The 19,575-nt window shown below is 42.7% G+C and overlaps 1 protein-coding gene across 3 annotated transcripts; it reads right to left on the bottom strand.

The window, feature by feature from the left end:
* Window positions 1–2,082: 2,082 nt before the first annotated feature.
* cep295 (centrosomal protein 295) lies at window positions 2,083–19,456 on the bottom strand. 3 transcript variants are annotated; one of them, XM_083696258.1, is made up of 28 exons: window positions 19,086–19,456; window positions 18,693–18,893; window positions 18,367–18,491; window positions 18,134–18,227; window positions 17,667–17,780; window positions 17,319–17,459; window positions 16,849–17,032; window positions 16,484–16,633; window positions 16,124–16,366; window positions 15,883–15,983; window positions 15,499–15,708; window positions 15,194–15,285; window positions 12,949–13,714; window positions 12,530–12,710; window positions 10,340–10,531; window positions 8,505–8,723; window positions 8,265–8,371; window positions 5,856–5,976; window positions 5,525–5,734; window positions 5,208–5,368; window positions 4,580–5,066; window positions 3,658–4,430; window positions 3,324–3,491; window positions 3,152–3,221; window positions 2,759–3,007; window positions 2,561–2,657; window positions 2,357–2,456; window positions 2,083–2,229 (listed from the first exon to the last, which is right to left on the bottom strand). In XM_083696258.1, exons 1-28 carry the CDS (start codon window positions 19,182–19,184, stop codon window positions 2,188–2,190), a joined length of 5,697 nt encoding a protein of 1,898 aa, XP_083552384.1. In that variant the 5' UTR covers window positions 19,185–19,456; the 3' UTR covers window positions 2,083–2,187. The 3 variants fall into 3 exon arrangements, with proteins under 3 accessions (XP_083552384.1, XP_083552386.1, XP_083552385.1); XM_083696260.1 differs by having other exon boundaries at window positions 3,658–4,427; XM_083696259.1 differs by having other exon boundaries at window positions 16,124–16,363.
* Between the last annotated feature and the right edge of the window lie 119 nt (window positions 19,457–19,575).

The raw sequence follows: 19,575 nt of genomic DNA, 5'->3' as shown, positions 1-19,575 counted from the left end.
AAAAGAGGAGATGCATTGTAAAATGTATTATAGGGAATACACAGATAGATATTTTTTTTTTTATCAGGTTGATACTTTGAGTTGTTACATTTACAGTTGGATTGGTGTGAATAGCTTAACAGGTGTAAGAGTAGCGGTGGTTCAAAAATGTCATCTTTTTGGTTCCCGTAGACCTCCATGTTAAAAAGTGCACTTTCAAGGTTGTATAGTTTAAGACGTTGAATAGGTATCAAAAACAAAATTCATAGCAATGAGAGTCAGACCACTCTGCACGTTGTGAAGTTGGATTGGTTTGAATAGATTAAAAGTTGGAGGAGGAGTAGCACTGGGAAGAATTGGAACTAGAAAAAGAAGTTCCAGAAGAAACTTTGTGGGCTTGTGGTTTTTGATAGAGAAAAAGTTTAAAGCTGGGTAGTTGAAAGAAAGTGATATACGAATGACTTCGGAAAGTGTTCAGACCCCTTCACTTTTTCCACATTGTGTTGTGTTATAGACTCAATTTAAAATTGATTCAATGGATTCAATCCACACACAATACCCTAGAATGACAAAGCGAAAACAGGTTTTTAGAAGTTTCAGTAAATTTATTAAAATTGAAATACAGAAATACCTCATGTACTTAAGTATTCAGACCGTACTTAAGTATGTCATCAACAAATCACTCAATGAGTTGAATTGCAAGGATAATAGTTCATGTAATTTTGGAACTAATATCTGTTTTTATAGTCTCTGATTTGCATAGAAATCAATTCACACACTATTTCATGCAAAAAGGTTAGAAAGAGAGAAGGGTTCAAAAAGTAGATAGATACAGCTAAATAGATAGATACAGCTCAAAAAGTATTTAAAAGTTGATTTTAAGTTAATAGGTTAAACGGTTTAGGCTATGCACACAGTGGTACAGACATGAATAGGATTTCAAAATCGAGTAAAGCTGAAATTACTAACCCTAGTATCAAAAGTCTGACTAGAGGTTCTTTAAGTGGGGTCTATACAGTTACAGTATGATGTTTTTTTATGCTCAATGTATAAATGGTATGAAATAAATAAATAAAAATAAATGAATAAATATAGATAGATAGATAGATAGATAGATAGATAGATACACATTTTGAGGTTAATCAGTATGGGTTAGAAGGTTAGTTAAATATAATGTTGTAAAATTGTGGAGTTCAATAGAAAAAAGCTTAATAGGTATCAGAAAGCTTTTATTAGGGTAGAAAAGATTTTCTAGGTAGTTCAAAAAAAGTGAGTCTTGTTATGGTAGCAGATAAAGTTAAAGATGGTTTGGTTGGATGGATGGAAATATAATAATAATAATAATAATAATAATAAGTATGTTGAAGAACAATAGTTGGACTTGCTGAAGCCTGTGAACAATTTAAGGGTAGGCTAAAGTATTAGACGTAAAGCAAACATATTCATGTTTAAGATGTCTTAATACATATCAAATACATCTATGCACCTATGCTGCATGTTTCCATTGATATTTGACAGGCTAAATCTGTTTAAAACAGTTGAATAAACTATCAACATATGCCATCAGCAGAACTGATTTTAGAATCATATTTGATGAGCAATTATTACGACAAAATTACCTGAATTTGATCGAAGTAAAAAACTGAAAGTGTGTGCACCGTGGCAAGGGAAACTGCTGAGTTGTTTAGATATCAGTTTGGGATGGCTACGATGTGACCGGAGTGAAATGTGCGCTGAAGGATCCAGTACTGGGTCCTCTGCCAAAGATGACTTTGGCAGGTATCTAAAGTGGACTTCAACTTCTCCTACACTATGGAGACAGCTTTAAAAATGGCAACATGAAAATCGAGTTCCGGGTCAAGAGAAAGTGGTAGTGGAAAGGAGAACTTTTTTCAACTCATGGGACGCACCCAGAGATAATGCATGGCTTGGAATGCAGTTTTAGCCATTTTCCCATTACTCAGAACCCGTTTTATAACTGAATAATAATCTTTATTGTTATGATTTTTGCCTATGATAATTGATGTGAAGCCTAAGTACAAGATAGGATTTGTTTGTGTGTGAGAATGAATAAACTCGATAAGTAGACATAACACACTTTATTACAAATATACATAGGATTTTTTTATTTTTTTTATTACAGATTACAAAAGTTTGTCTACGTACAAACACACAAACATACACAAACTATAAAATAAAGTTCAATAATCATCGTGGAATCTGCTTTGCTCGAAGCTTCTGTAAGGTTTTCTGTGCAGAGAGAAGACACACTATTCATTATGCATTTCAAATCAAATTGACCAACATTCAAATTAATTCACTATTTGGCCAGATATAATGTATATAATTTCTTTTTCTTTGGGTATTTGAATGTTACCTTATGGAACTCTTTGGCCTTCTCTCTGTTTTTGACATAAGACTCCTGTCTGCTCCTGATCTCCTTAAGATGCTTCACTTCCTCCAGTTGGTTGTATAACCTGCCAGGACAATCACGAGTGAGGTCAGTAAAGAGGAGCGTAAAGAAGGAAACCAGGCGACACATCAATGGAAATGTGTAAATTGGTGATGTTCCAGTGGCTACCTCTCTGTTCGCTGGTGCATGGCAGCCACATCCAGTTTCCTGTCCTCAGGTGTACTGATCCTCACCTCCCCCACCTTCTTTAGTTTGGCCTTACTCACTGAGGAGGGAGGGAGAGGGAGAGAGAATGTAGTTACTCTGACTCGGTAGTTGTAGCTACTATCTAAGTAGGACATTTTTCTGTGAGCAGTTACCAGTTACCTGGAAAGGCAGGCTGCAGCTTTGGCTTTCTCTGTTTAGAGTCCCCTGCAGCGTGGCCCAACTCTGTGCTCTTTCCTTCTCTCTTGGCCATAGTGGTAGAGTGGATCCTGGTGTCAGACTTGGTCTCTGCCCTCTTGGCCTTGATTTCTTCCACCCTATGGGCGGACCGGTGGAGGAGCGCTCTCCGTTTCAGCTGGAAGGCGTCCTGCAGGGGAACGCTGGGAGACGACTGGAACTCCAGCAACATCACTGGTCATGGGAGAGGAGGAACATCAGAGCATGAGGGGGAGTGGGGGGAAGATAAGGAGTGTGTGTGTGTGTGAGTGTGAGTGTGTGAGAGAGAGAGAGAGCGAGAGCGAGAGCGAGAGAGTGACAGAGTGTAAAGAGGCCCACCTGCATACGCGGGTGTTGGCTTCTGCTTTAGGTTGGTGTCCTCCTCTGGCAACAATGTATACTCCAACTCCTAACAAAATATAAAACCAATGTCATACAACCTAATGACTTGGTCCCAAACTTTCAGATTCAGTTTTAGATGGTCCAATTATCACAAGTGTCTATGACTGACCTTTTCCACCACTTCATCTTTCTCAGTGTCTTCTTTCTCCAATTCATCCAGACTCTCTCCCCCCTCCTCTTCAGTGAGTCTAAGCTCCTGGTCCTGTAGTGTGGTGTCTGTCAGGTGATCCAGGGTCAAGTGGGACTCCTCAAGGATCCCCTTCTCACTGCCCATCTCCTGAGGGAGAGAGAGTGGGTGACAGACATCAAACACACAACTCAACCAGTAACACCACACAATGCTCCTCTCAAACACATTTTTAAAGATAAAGACACAAATTGGCCCACCAGAGTTTGATGGATGAGTACAAGTTAAGTTAAGAAAATAATTGAAACATACATACCATTATCTGCTCCCAGAGTGGTAAGTTGGCATTTGAGTGTGACGGTAGCTGGACATTGGACTCCTGTTGGCCCAGGTCTTCAATAGTCAAACCACATCCATGTTCCTTGTGAACAGTCTGAGGTGTACTCTCTATATCAGCATCCCCTGCCTCAGGTGGTAGGTCCAGAGTGGGAACATCTTGCAGAGAGAGACCAGAGAGGTTGTGTGCAGCAAGCCTCACCTCCTCTGCCACTGGAGACACCACCAGATTCCAGTCATGGGGGAGGCACTGAGACGTGGTTAACTGGTACAGTGAGTCCTGCAAGGCAGACTGGGACTGAGATGGCTCCTCTGTTCTCAGGCGTTCAGGAGAGGGGTCAGAGTTGACAAATGGGTCTGTGTGCTCCTCCAAATCTCCACGAGGGGGTTCCTCTGAGCATGGAGAGAGATTGAGCTCCCCCACAGGTACATGGTCGCCTCCATTAGGGGAGCCCAGCTCCTCGTCCTCTTCTTCAGGGAGGTGAAAGGTCATGGAGGGCTCTGCAGTCTCATTGTGAGTGACTTCAGCCAGAAGAGGTTGGAAGGAGTCGGAGGCCGGATCCATGCCCACAGTCCTGTCTGGTTCCAGGGAGCTGCCAGAGTGCTGCAAGGTCTGGCAGTGTGGATCTAGGCCAGGGGGAGAGGAGCTCAGTGACTGGGCTTCAGGTGCTCCCTCTGTGCCGGAAGACACACCTGTCTGGGTTGAACCCCCTAGATCCACCCAAGTTGAGGAGTTAGCACCATCACCTCCTGCTGAAGGGGAAGACGGTCAGTTAGCATTAGCAACTAATTTGCTCTTGCATATATTCCTGTATTGTATATTCACATGGACAGGTTGAAGTAATGTTTTACTGTTCCGTTGTCTGTATACCACTTAACATACCGTTGATAAAAGTTATTACCTGAGCTCCCACTCTGGTGGGCAGCAGACTCATCAAATTCACCAACCAGAGGCCTCATCTCGTCCTGCCCATCAACTAGCCACAATGACGACTGATCCAATCCTATCTGGCCAATCAACTGACTTGCAGAAGACTCCCTCCCTCTGCCCAGAAATTGAGAGCTTGATGACTGATTTAAGAGCCGGCCAATCATCCGACTCAAAGTCAAGTCCCACCCTTGATCCACTCCCATTGAAGTTGACTGATCTGAGAGCTGGCCAATCATGCGATTAAGTGTGGAGTCCATCTCCAAGTCCCCATCCAGAGAAGATGATTGAGCTGTTCGTCGACCAGCGGAGTCCCTCCCCATGTTCATTCCTAAGCAGGATGACTGATCTGAGAGCTGACCAACCATTAGGCTGATAGACGAGTCTCTTCCCTGGTCTAGACCCAATGAGGACTGGTCTGAGAGGCGTACTATGATCCGATTGATGGTATTGTCCCATTCCTAAACATGGCGAAAGTGGGTACTTTGTGTTAATCGATGTTGAGGCTACTGCAGTAACACATCTATTCTTTCACCTTCTATTGCACGACATAAGGGGTACACAGTGTGTGAGTGTGTATGTATGTATGGATGAACACACACCTGGTCATGCCTCTGAGCTCCTGACTCTGTATGTGAAGGGAGAGAGTGGGGGTCAGCCCCCCATACCTGAGAGCTGTCTCTGCCCCTGTTCTCCAGTACCTTAGACCAGGGATGCTGGGACACAGAGGAACCAAGCTCCTCCAACACTGACACCTCTCTCACTGTAGGGGGGGGGAGAAAGAGTAAGAGGTCAAATGATAAAGAACTGATCAACCTGAAAACTGATCAAAGTTTTACATCACATGAATGAGAAAATATTGTGGTCGAGCGTGTGTGTGTATATGTGTATGTGTGTGTGTGTGTGTGTGTATAAATACCTGTTGGGTTCCCAGCCATGCTAAGGGAGACGTTGAGCTCCCTGGTGTATTTATCAATGATGCTTTGGATGCTGCTGTTGTGTAGGAGGGACTCTTGGGTGGGTGAGGCAGGATCAGACATGTTCCTATAGGATCTGTGTCTGGAGGAAGAGGAACCATTCAGCAAGGCTCCTCCACCTGGTCCAAACCCAGCAAAGACCAGGGAAGTATCTTCAACGAAACACATAAGAGTGAGAATCATGGATATTCAAATGCTTTAGGCCTAGAAAACCGGCGTGCACGCACATGCACACACACATTTCACCAGCTCTTCACCATGCACCTGCCTCACCTATTTCAGTAGAGTTGTGGTCCGGGTCAGTGGTAGCGTAACTACCAGAGGAGATGGTGGTGGAGGACAGACAGTCGGGCTCAGAGGGTCTATGGGCTGACTGAAGGGACAAACTCTCCAGCTGGACAGTGACATCACAGGGAAGACAGACAGATCAGGGGAATAGACAGAGGGCCTCTGACACAATACAGCAAATACTTACCTTACTTATAGGCCTATACAATAATGTGCAAAGATCTCAGGTTAAGTTTGAATAAACTTTAAATATACACAATGGCATGATAGCCTAAGTGCCCTGGCATTTGGCTTTAATGCCCTACCAAATTGTGCCCTTTCCAAGGCCTGGAAGAAATCATCATTAAATATGTTTTACATATACTTCAGGGAGAAAAAACTGTTCACCATATTTACATCATGGCTCACACACTAAGGGGCATACATTACTCTCTCACACACACACACACACACACACCAGTTCTAGTGTAGAAACGATCATGAAATATATAAATACAGTGGGGGAAATAATTATTTGATCCCCTGCTGATTTTGTTAGTTTGCCCGATTACAAAGAAATGAGCGGTCTATAATTTTTATGGTACTTTTAGTTGAACAAATAGAGACAGAATATCAACAAAGAAGTCCAGAAAAAACACATTATATAAAGTTATAAATTAATTTGCATTTAATCGAAGGAAATAAGTATTTGATCCCCTACAAACCAGCAAGAATTCTGGCTCATACAGACCGGTTATATGCCCGTGAGGCACACAGATTAGTCCTGTCACTTTAGGAAAAGTACTCCTAATCTCTGCTTGTTATGGGTATAAAAGACACCTGTCAATAGAATCAATCTCTTCCATTCCAACCTCTCCACCACCATGGGCAAGACCAAAGAACATTCAAAGGACATCAGGGTAAGAGTTGTAGACCTGCACAAGGCTGGAATGGGCTACAAGACCATCAGCAAGAAGCTTGGTGAGAAGGAGACAACTGTTGGTGCAATTATTAGAAAATGGAAGAAATACAAAATAACCATCAATCGCCCTCGGCCTGGAGCTCCATGCAAGATCTCGCCTTGTGGGGTAAGGATGATTATGAGAAGGGTGAGGGATCAGCCCAGAACTACACGGGAGGAGCTTGGTAATGATCTCAAGGCAGCTGGGACCACAGTGACCAAGAAAACCATTGGTAACACACTACACCGTAACGGATTGAAATCCTGCAGTGCCCGCAAGGTCCCCCTACTCAAGAAGGCACATGTACAGGCCCATCTGAAGTTTGCCAATGAACACCTAAATGATTCAGAGAAGGCTTGGGAGAAGGTGATGTGGTCAGATGAGACCAAAATTGAACTCTTTGGCATAAATTCGACTCTTCGAGGGAGAGAAATGCTGAATGCTACAATCCCAAGAACACCATCCCCACCGTCAAACACAGAGGTGGAAACATTATGCTTTGGGGTTGTTTCTCTGCTAAGGGTACAGGACGACTTCACTGCATTGAGGGGCCAATGGACGGGGCCATGTACCATAAGATCTTGGACGAGAACCTCGTTCCCTCAGCCAGAGCACTGAGGATGGGTCGTGGATGGGACTTCCAGCATGACAATGACCCAAAACATACAGCCAAGGCAACAAAGGAGTGGCTCAAGAAGAAGCACACTAAGGTCATGGAGTGGCCTAGCTAGTCTCCAGACCTTAATTAAATTTGTGGAGGGAGCTGAAGCTTCGAGTTGCCAAGCAAAAGCCTTGAAACCTTCAGGATTTGGAGAGGATCTGTAAAGAGGAGTGGACCAAAATCCCTCCTGAGATGTGTGCAAACCTGGTGACCAACTATAAGAAACGTCTGACTTCTGTGCTTGCCAGCAAGGGTTTCTCCACCAAGTACTAAGTCATGTTTTGCTTGGGGATCAAATACTTATTTCCTTCGATCAAATGCAAATGAATTTATAACTTTATATAATGTGTTTTTTCTGGACTTCTTTGTTGATATTCTGTCTCTATTTGTTAAAATAAAAGTACCATAAAAATTATAGACTGCTCATTTCTTTATAATCGGGCAAACTAACAAAATCAGCAGGGGATCAAATAATTATTTCCCCCACTGTATACAGTATATATAAATAAATAATGAATGAATGATAAATATAATATATATAAAATATATATACACTTCAGGCACAATTGATAGTCATCATGCGAGTATGTATACACACACACACACACACACACACACACACACACACACACACACACACACCTCAAGCATAATCAGGGGTATTCATAGTCCACAGAACCTCATATTGGGCTGGATTTCATCATTGAAATGGACCTCAGAGGGTGTCAATACATCAGTACTGCACAAACAAGTCAAATCTAACACTTGTTAGGCTATGGCTAACACACTTACCTCTGTGGGGGATTTGAAGGTAGTGGTTGCTGGACCATGACATCCAGGAATACCTCTCCCAGAATGTGAGGAGTGTTGAGAATGATCTGGGAGAGCTGGGGCTGGATCTACAAAGACAGGTAGCAGAGTGAAGGTAAATAGCTGAGCTGATTTCATCAGTCTAAATCTCACATAACTGAAATGAGTTGTCTCTAATATTCCCACATAACGCTGATATAACCTCCATGTCCCCTTCCTCACCACGTTCTGGAGAGGCTCCTGCCTCCAGCCTCAGTCTCTCCCTCCAGGATAGCTTTCTGGATCTGCCAGTGCCTGTCCCACTCCCTGTCCCTGTCCCTGTCCCAGCTGAGTGCTCCCCTGTACTGGACATAGAGATGCTGGACTGACCCCTCACTGAGTGCTCCTGCTCCTCTGTCTCTCTCCCTTCTGTGTGTGATACCCTCACACATTCCTCTGGGGCTGGGGTAGCAGAATCAGGCAATTAGAGACAGCATTCCTTAAGACATGGCCATAGGTAGGTTAGACAGGTACAGGGCACAGTTTACACAACACACAAGGGGGGGGGGGGGGGGGGGTTCACTGTAATTGTGTCAACATGTAAATGCTATGGATTTATTTTAAGACATGACGTACTGCATAACTAAAAGTGTATTTCCACCAAATGGATGTAGAAAAAATATGAATTAACCTGTTGTAGAATATAGGCTAATACAAACCTGGAGACTGGCAAACTCACGAGTCATTAGAGAGAAACGATGCTGCTAACTTTGGTGTACTCAATGATGTGTAGGCTAAAGTACAGTCAATATGCCTATGCCTACAATTTGAGATGCAAAAAAACAAATACTCACGTTACCAACAGGCTCATGCTAGCACAGCTCGTCAACATGAAAATGACATACTGAATTACATGTGCATTATAAGTAGCCAGGCCATAGATCAATAGGCTTAGGTTGCTTAGTTTGTCCCATCTTTCATGAAAAAAAACACTTTGGGCCCCATTAGTTAACACGGTTAATTATGCAGCCTAATCATCGCTGTCATCATTTATTAACTTGAAATTAATTGCCATCAAATGATGCCCATGGCAAAATCTGAAATTATAGCCTATCAATTTTTATTGGGCTCCTATATTGTCATCTTGCATTCATGATTGTGCGGTATAGCTACATGTTATTAATTAATTAATTAATTAATTAACTATTATTGAGAATATACAAAAGAATAATGCATGTACTGGGCTATACTGCACACAGAATTGGATTTTATGTACTTTAGTGCTAGTGTGGAATTGTTGTGGTACTTCTGGATGCAACGCGCCAAAGTCTAGCATGGTTCATAAGGTTTCCATGGTCGTTCTCAATCCCTCGCTCGTGCTGATAGAATCCCTGCGTGTTCCCGCCCCGTGGCTGGGTCAGACTCTTACATATGACGTCAGTGCTTTATAGAGGTAAGAGAAATGCTTCTATCGTCCGATCTGGGCTATTAAAAAAAGATTACACCGCCCAGGGCATGAATTTATGGATCTTACATATTTGTAGAACATCAAAGTCACCCTGGAATCAACTTCATTTGGCCAGGAACAATACAGACTATTTTTTTTTAATTGCATTGGGAATTGTTTACATTTATATTTAGCAGACGCCTTTATCCAAAGCGACTTACAACAAATACATTTGTTTAAATAAGTGAATCATCTATCCATCAGTCATCATAAGACAAAGTAACCAATGCTCAAACCAGGGGCCATAGGCAGTCACAATGCTAGAAGAAGGAATTTTTATTTTATTTTATTTATTTATTATAAATATTTATTTATTAACAGGGGTAGTGGGGGTGAAGAGGTCTTTACGAGGGAGGAGGGAATTGTCTTTTTGGGCAGAACTAAAAGTGAAAATTCTAATGGTACCATGAGTGGCCACTAGGTTTTGCGGCGTGCCCACCAGATGAGCGATTGATCCCCTGGTAGTAAAGCACTTTGGAGCATCATCTGTACAGTATTTTTCCAAGATGAAAATGACAAGGCTGCAAGAGATCGCTGTGAGGTGTTGGCAGCCCTTGTGGGCATGGCTGACCTGTGACCAGGCTGTTATTGATGGGCGTCTCTACTTCCTGGATGGCGCTGAGCTCATGCTGCTCCATCATCATCGTGTCTAAGACCCCCAGCCTGGCGCGGGCCACAGGGGGTTTGGGAGCCCGGGGTATTTGGGTATTTGATGGTGGGTGAGGGGCAGGTCTGCTCAGGAGCTCATTCTGGGAAGCAGGGTCTATAGAATATGAGAGGAAAAAAAAAAAAGAGATTTTATTTACATTTAAGTCATTTAGCAGACAGTCTTATCCAGAGCAACCTGCAATAAGTACATTTGTCTAAAGTAAGTGAATTAACTATACATCACAGTCATCGCGCGACTTTCAATAAGAATAAGTGCCACAAACAGTGCTAGAGAAAGGGAAGAAAACAATTGTTAGTTAGTTTATTTTTTTAATGATGTTGGATACTTAGATATAAATATATTTATTTCTCAGACACACCAAAATGTTCAAGATAAAATACAGGCATCCATTACAGTCATGAGAAAAAATTAGGACACCCTATGAAAACCTTTGTCTTCTTCAACATATTCAAACATATGGACATTTGATATTCATTTGAACAATATTGAAAAATTGAGGTAATATAACTAAACAAATACAACTGAAACAAATTATTTAAAAAATGATTGGTAAAATGTAATTAATAGAAATGCAATCTTCTTGTGAGGAAAAAGTTAGGACACCCCCACATTTAGTTCCACTTAAAATGCCTAAAATTATAATAAAGAGCACCACATCAGGTGCAAATGATTAGAACATCGTTACAGAGGATTTTGGAGGAGCCTGTCCTATTTAAGCCTCAGATATTTAGTTTGGTTTGCTCTTGATTGTTGAAGTGAGTTGCATCACCATGGCGAGATCAAAAGAGCTCTCTGAGGCCTTCAGAAGAAAAATTGTAGATGCATATGAGTCTGGGAAGGGATATAAAAAGATCTCCAAACTATTCGAAATTGGCCATTCCACTGTCCGGAAAATAATTTACAAGTGGAGAACATTTAAAACCACCACCAACATGGCCAGGTCAGGCCGCCCAAGCAAGTTCAGCATAAGAGCTGACCGAAAGATGCTTAAAGAAGTCTCCAACAATCCCAGAATGTCATCACGAGACCTACAGGTATCTCTTGCCACAATTGATGTCAAAGTACATGCATCCACCATAAGAAAGAGACTGAACAAGTTTGCATTACATGGGAGGTGTGCAAGGAGGAAACCCCTGCTGTCAAAAAAAAACATCAGGGCAAGACTAAAGTTTGCCAGAGAACACCTAGAGAAAGACCAGAACTTCTGGAACAATGTGCTTTGGACAGATGAATCCAAAGTTGAACTATTTGGGCACAGTAAGAGTAGACATGTTTGGCGCAAAACCAAGACAGCATTTGAGAACAAGAACCTCATACCAACTGTGAAGCATGGGGGTGGAAATGTCATGGTTTGGGGCTGCTTTTCTGCAGCAGGGCCTGGTCAGCTCACCATCATAGAATCCACTATGAATTTTGTATTGTATCAGAGGGTGCTTGAGGAAAATGTGAGACCATCTGTTCGAAAGTTGAAGCTGAAGCAGATGTGGACCATGCAACATGACAATGACCCAAAACATTTCAGTAAATCTACCAAGGAATGGCTCAAGAAAAATAAATTGAGAGTTCTGGAATGGTCAAGTCAAAGCCCGGATCTTAATCTTATTGAGATGCTGTGGATTGATTTGAAACTGGCTGTGCATGCAAGACACCCCTCGAACATCACACAGCTGAAAGAATTCTGCAAGGAGGAGTGGGAAAAACTTTCTCCCAATTGATGTCAGAGACCTGTAGACAGTTATAAGAAACGTCTAATTGAGGTTATTTCAGCCAAGGGGGGCAATACTAGCTATTAGGGCATAGGGTGTCCTAACTTTTTCCTCAGTAGGAATTGGCATTATTGTTAATTTTTCGTTAAATAAATGATTACAAAGTTACATTTTCATAGTTTTTTGTTCAATTACATCCCCTTTATCTATAGACATTGTTAGAAAGAAGATAACATATTGATATGTCCATATTTTTAAGAGAATAACTTAATATTTTGGGGGGTGTCCTAACTTTTTCTCATGACTGTACCTATTAGTTCTACCATGTCCAAAACCACTGATGAAATAAGAATAAACTGTAAAAGGTTTCAATAGACAGTCTTACCATTGGATACTGGCTGGAGGTGGAATGTGTTGCTCAGGCTCTGATTAGCCTCTACAGAAGAAGAGGTGTGCCCATTGGACTCCTCTATGGCTCTTAGAAGGGTTGACATCAGTTTGAGGCGGTCAGGCCCCAACCCCATGTCTTCTGACCCTGGGATACAATCAGCAGCCTCTGGATCAGGCTGGAGGTCCAACAGACACAGAGGGAGAAACAAAAATCAGTCAGTTAGGATTTGCATTCCTTAAAACGATTTAATTAACTTACAGTATCTCTCTTGCTTCTAGTTTGTGTTGGGTTATTAACATTCTATGTTTCCCCTAGATATTTCTTAGCAGAATGCAAAGACCTCCAAAGCAACATTCAGAGCACCAAAACATTAACTTGAAGCCAATAGAAGAAGTGCTGAGCTGTTCCCTCACCAGTGGAGTGACCAGTGCCTGCAGGGCCTCTTTCTGCCTCCTCCTCTGTTCCCTCTGCTCCTGTAGTAAGGCCTCCCTCCGGCCCTGCACCCTTCGCTGGGACTCCCGCAACTCCCACTGCTGCCTCTCCACCTCCTCCCCATAGGACAGAGGCCCAGGCCCAACCTCTGACTGGGTTAGCCTGATATTTTGGATGTGGTCAGTGCTTGATGGGTGCGGGATATGGGGACATGGGCGATGGGTAGGGAGTAGTCTGTATGGCAGGGGGTCCAGAGTAGAGGGGGGTCGCAGCCTCTCAGAGGGATGCTCTAGGACTCTTTTAAGTGTCATATCTTCCACCAGCAAAGCAGTAGCATCTGGTCTTTGGTCTCTGGAGCTTTCTGCAGCAGGTTCTCTTTGCATTGGTGAGTTCGTAGAGTCTATTTGCTGGCTGAATCTTGTCCTAAGTCCAGAGCAATGAAGGAAGGGAGTTTGAGCCAAGATGGAGGACTCATGTGTGGGAATAACCAGAGGGGTTGGAGATTGAGCATTGATGTTAAGTGATACTGGGAGCCCTCTATAGAGTGGCACAACAGGGCCAGTGGCAGGTTCTAGAGGGGATGCCAGGGGCATCACCACCTCAGCACCAGATGGTAGAGGATGAACGGGGCCTCTAGTACCAGTAGGAAGCCCCACTGCTGTGTTCATGCCTGGGTAATGGCTTCTCAGTGCGTGTTGGTATTCTTCCAGACGTCTGCGAGCCTGCTCCACTGACTGTTCATGAAGTCTATGACACAGAAGAATAATACAATAAACCACCTGAATAATCAAAACATCAAACACATTCATGAATACTTTGGAAACACATACATCAACATACAGTGCCCAGTGTAAGTAAGGGGACAATAAAACATTTTTTATTATTTTGGCTCTAGACTACACAAATTTGCAAATACAATTACTATGAGGTTAAAGTATAGATTCCCATCTTTTATTTGATGGTATTTGTGAAGAAATGACAACACTTTTTATACATAGTCCCCCTTTTTCAGGGCACCAAAAGTAATGGGAAATAGTCTAAAGCACTCATATTTAGTATTTGGTTGACAATCCTTTGCATGCAATAACTGCCTGAAGTCTGCAACCAATTGACCCCACCAGACACTGGGTATCTTCTCTGGTGATGTTTTGCCAGGCCTGTACTGCAACCATCTTCAGTGGTGTTTTTCCCTAATATCTTAGGAAATTAAATCCATGTTCAATCTGAACATTGACATTGAACTTCTCATTATTTGGCCCTGAAAATCTCCCTAGTTTATACTGCTATGGCAGTATGTTTTCAATGTCTATGTTGTATGATGAAGCACCATCCAATGAATTTCACAAATTATGTGGTATGCTGTAAATCTTGGGCAGATTTCCCCCCCAAAATTTCCACTTGCAATCATTCTAACATATGATAATATTCATCTCATCAGTCCACAATAGCTTTTTCCAGACCTCTTTTTAGGTACTTTTAACAACCTGACCATCCTTTTCGAGGATAACTAGTGGTTTGCACCTTGCAGTGAAGCCTCTGTAGTTCGGCTGGTGCTGTATTCTGCGGATGGAAGTTTCTGACACATTCAGGTCTACCCCCTGGGGAGTGTTCCTGATCTGTGGGACAGTTGTTTTGGGGGTTTTCTTATGGTGAGCATTCTTTGGTTATCCACTGTAGAAGTCTTCCATGGCCTACCAGCCCGTTTGTGATAACTGACCTCACCAGTGTTTTTTTTTCTTTTTAATGATGTTCCAAACTAATGATTTTGGCAAACCTAAGGTTTTGGCTATGTCTGGTTCTAATAATGGCTTCCTTGACTTTCATTGACACTTCTTTGGTCCTCATGTTGACTTGTTCACAAAGCTTAGAATCAATATTAGACATTGACAGCTCTATTATACCTGCACAAATTATGTGACGGAACACACCTCACTTACCAGAAACACTTGTCAAGCCAATTTTCCCACTACTTTTGGTGCCCTGAAATAGGGGGACTATGCATAAAAAGTGTTGTCATTTCTCTCTCTTTCGCTCTCTCTCCTGCTGGGCAACCAACATGTACAAAAATACCATTAAATAAAAGCTGACAATCTGTACTTTAACTTCAATTGTTTGATTTTAAATCTAAACTTTTGGAGTATAGAGCAAAATTAAGAAATAAATTCTTCACTGTCCTATTACTTACGCAGGGCACTGTTTAACATGCAGAAATCCCCTTAACCACACCTGTTCTGTTCCAGCAGACGCTGCTGGAATTCTCGAATTCTTTTGGAGTGGTCATCCTCATCTACTGAAGATGTTGGCTGTATGGAGAGGACCTAAGTGTTGCAGAGGACAGGCATTAAACCTCTTTATAGGAATGGTATGCAATGGGAAAGCCATAAATGGTTATGGACAGGTTTTTTACTAAAAGTTTACAAAGGTGTCCTGTACTTGGGTATTACTGTGATAGTTATGAATCATAACTATTGAAAGTGCTTAAGCACCACACACACACACACGTATGCACACAAACACACACACACACACACCTCAGGGACTGGAGGAAGGGTCACAGATGTCACTTCCTGGTCCTGGGCGGGTACTTCCTGTGTTCCAGCAGTGTCCTGGTGCACAGCAGCCTGCAGTACCTCTCTCTCCTGCTGGGCATCCTGAAGCAGCAGCTCCAGCTTGTGCTTCTGCTCCTCCAACTCCTCTAGCAGAGCTATCTGCTCCTGCTTCTCCCTCTCCAGCTGATTCTCCTGGACAATGGGAGCAAGAAAAGGTCTGAAAGTCAACTCACAAGTAGGGCAAAGCACATCGAAACACTCAACCTAACACACTAGACCACATTTAACATATTGCCTTACCCTAAGACACAGTGCACAATCAAGCTATATATATATGTCTATAAACATACAAATAGTAAAACACACCCTTCTCGTCCGCTCTGTTTCAAATGCATAGATCTTCTTGGCTTGCTCATCTGGGGGGAACAGGGTCCCAGCCACTATGGATTCCTCTGTTGTGTTCAAAGCTGAACAGATGATGGAAATAAATGATTTTTGGGGGGGGGATTTGTTTTAAAATCTTACATTTATTCAGGTACAGTTATGATTCTTATCAGTCTTCAATATGTAGCATTCAATCAATTCTATCTAACAGGGGCTCACTGACCTTGGGGAGGCTGAGAGGGGGCCTTAGGGCTTGTGGTCAACGGGCGGTCCGTCTCCTCGCTGGTCAGGGAGCCTGTCTCTATGGTCATACCATCTGTGGTCATAGCCAGGCTGCAGAGTGGGACATCTGATGGGCGATCATGCGCACCCTGAGTATTCCACTGGTCCCTTTGGGTCCTAATGCGGTTCAGGAGTCTCTTCAAAGCCTGTCTGGGAGCTCCCTCTAGAGGCCTGGATGGCTCTACTAGAACAGACACAACAAATCTTTTAGTCTCAGGAATTAGTTTATTTTATACACACTATCTAAAAAAATGTATTCAGCAACTCCATAGTTCCAACATCAGAGTCTTCAGCTCTTCACCTTGTGTTTGGGCAGATGGATCATTATGTTGTTCCTCAGATGTGACCTCCTCCAAGGTCAGGTCCAGCTCCTCGTCCTGGCTACCTGTGGTCATGGACATGGCTGGTAGGGGCTCTGGGACCAGCTGCAATACCAGGTCCCCTTTCACCCCTGCAGTCATAGGAGTACAAAAAAACCATTACTCACAAATATTTCATAATGAGAAATAACTGTACACTCACTACACATTCCTGACATAAGATCATGTTTCAACTCCCATCAATGATAGCAAAATCAACAAATAGTCTATCCTGCTCAGGTGCTGAGTTAATAAACATGCTGTAATAAAAATGCTGTCCTGTTTGGAAGCCCGCCCCCCCCCTTACTCCTCTCTCCCGTGTACATGTCCTCGAAGGCAAACTCCATGTCTCTCTGCCAGTCCTCCCTCATCTCCTGCCTTTTGTAGAGCGGCTGGAAGATCTGAGCAGGCATCTGAGCCACCACCTGCCTGCGCCTCAGCAGGTCTGTCTGCTGCATGTGCTCTAGCTCCACCAGGAGGCGCTGTCGGTCCTAACACAGGAACAACAACACCATGGTTACAGACATTCATTGAATGGTAATGTCATATACCTGTATTGTGTATACATGTGCATTGAAAGTTGACTGCTTTTAAGATGGAACAGTTTAGCACATAGCTTAACCATATTGGTGCTATTTTATTTTTTTACCAAAGATTGGTTTTAGGCTACATATCACAAAACGTTTCTATCACGTCAAACCAAGAGCAACAGTCTTCTAGATATTGTGCACTAGCATACTAGGTGTGCCTGGCAGTAGCTGTGCAACAGTACATTACCTGTGTGAGTTGTTCCCTCCTCAGAGCATGGTTGCCCCTAAGGCGCGCCTTCTCCAGCTGCTCCTGTCTATCCCTCTCCTCCTCCACCCTCAGCTCCTGCAGCCGCTGTGCCTCTTCCTCTGCCACCTCCCGTGCATTAGGCTGATAGGTCAACAGATGGTGGATAGACCAAAATACATCAGACACAAACCTCTATACAGTGCAGGGATTTGATGCTGTTGTTACAGTAGGTAATCAAGTTCACACAACACAACTAGTATACAACTAGTCAGATGGGCTAAAGGTTCAGCAATTTCAACTCTGGTTGTTTGAGATTATCAGTTGTTTTTTTATGTATAGAAAAACTACCTGCGTTGTATTCACCTCCCTGTCCACAGCAGTCTCAGGCATGTGATAGTGAGTCACAGAGAAGGCACCCACATCTGATTTCTTCACTGCTGGCAACTTCTTGGACTGAATATTCTATTAGGTGGAAAACATAAAATTGCCTTTCAGATCAACAAATAGTGAAAAACATTTCTGATATAGGTTTGATAGCCTCCAAGCATGTACTTACAGAAAACTGTCAAGTTATGTTTGTAGAATGTTGGGTGGAATGGATAGTTCTATATTTAATTAAGCAATAAAGTACGAGAGGCTGTGCTTTATCATGAATAAAGTCACAGCTGAGGGGCGTTGTTAGAAAAAACTGTCCCAGTGGTGTCACTTTGTCACTTTGTGACGTATGAACGGGCAGAAACCGAATCACAGTCCCCTCCCCGATTTCATTGTGGGAGACAATAAGAACTAAAAGTAATGCTACATTTTCCACATACTTCGATTGGGTTGGGTGGAGGGGGTGGGAGACTGGCCACTTTTGCTGCTCTCTCCTTCTCCACTTGTATGGCTTTACTCTTAGCCTGGATAAAACTTTAGAGAGGGAATAAGAACATTAGAGATTTAGCTACAGTAATGAAAGATGCCCATGATCATTTACTAAATTTCTATGATGCCAACCAGTAACAACATTCTTAGAACGAAGTGAATACAATCCTTTCATTGAGCTCACCGGTTTTGTTCTTTTTGCTCTTTCTGTCTCTGTGATTTCAGCTCTTTCAGGGCGCCTCGATACCGCTCTGCTGCTCGAACATGGTTCTCCTCATTTTTCTGTGCAATTGCCTCCCAGTCAGGCTCCTGTGGAAATATGAGCAAAATACAATGAAGAAATAAAAAGCTTTTCTCATAACATGACAGACCCATGGTAGAATAGAATATGTTTATCAAAAATATGCTGTCTTTTTTGACTTGAGGAATTGGGTGGGGACATTTTTTGTTAGCAACATTTAGGACTTCAAATCAAACTAAAGGAATATGCAATTTTGAAAGCATTCCTACATTTTCTTTGGCACTTCTGTGTCCCTCTCCTAGTACACGGAGGCTGTCCTGGTATAACTTCTGCAGAGTCTCCACCTTCTCCTTTTGCTGTCTCTCCCATTCCTCTTTCAACTCCTCGGCCAGGTTCTGAAGCTCACGTTCCCGTCTCTGCTGGACATCCTGGCGGATCTGCAGCGCGATGTACCGCTCCTGTTCACGCACCTGCCAGTGACAGGAGGGAGGCAACGAACAGCAACTGTGAGTGATAGTGACATTGAAATGTGCGACACACAACGATCATGCCAAATGTATTTATCAAATTAATATGAGCTAATAGTAAATAATCCAATGTATATCAGACACCAGCATTCATATCCTGCTGGTTGATTGGAGACCACGTTTGAGTTACCTCACCTGTTGTATTCGCAGCTTTCTTCTCCTCTCATGTTCTTCTCGTATGAGTTGAGCCTCTTCATTTGGACTTAACCGCAATCTGGCCACTTTTCTCTTCATTTTAGCATATAACCATTAGCGGTGTCTTCTCAAACAAAGCAAAGGCAGGTGGTGCATCTAGCTAGTGAATGCAGCTGGAGTTCAAAAGCAGAACATAATATATCGACGACGTTTAATAGTACTTGCACGTTTTTGCTGTTACAGGAAGGCGAACTTCAAGATGCATTCATTCAGCGAAAACAAACACATCAATAGAAGTTCCGAAAGTTCCTAAAATGAAGTAAAACCATCTTCTAGATGATCGTCAAAACAAACTGTTGTTTAGTAGCCAACGTCCATGCCAACGATAGACAGCGTTGAAATCGTCGTTTGACGTCATATCCTAATTCCTATATTTTAAACGGTCCACCGATGAATCAGGAAAAAGTTGTGTTCCTATGCTGTGTTCCAG

This window comes from Argentina silus, assembly GCF_951799395.1.
Source record: "Argentina silus genome assembly, chromosome: X".
Taxonomy (NCBI): Eukaryota; Metazoa; Chordata; class Actinopteri; order Argentiniformes; family Argentinidae; genus Argentina; species Argentina silus.
Note: the sequence above shows the minus strand (reverse complement) of the source record. Positions and strands in the feature narration are given on the sequence as shown.

Coding starts and splice junctions, on each gene's coding strand:
- cep295 (XM_083696258.1), bottom strand. CDS start 19,184: ATGAAGAGAAAAGTGGCCAGATTGCGGTTAAGTCCAAATGAAGAGGCT. Junction 18,894..19,085: donor GAAAGCTGCGAATACAACAG/GTGAGGTAACTC, acceptor TGTCACTGGCAG/GTGCGTGAACAGGAGCGGTA. Junction 12,711..12,948: donor AGGCACTGGTCACTCCACTG/GTGAGGGAACAG, acceptor TTGGACCTCCAG/CCTGATCCAGAGGCTGCTGA.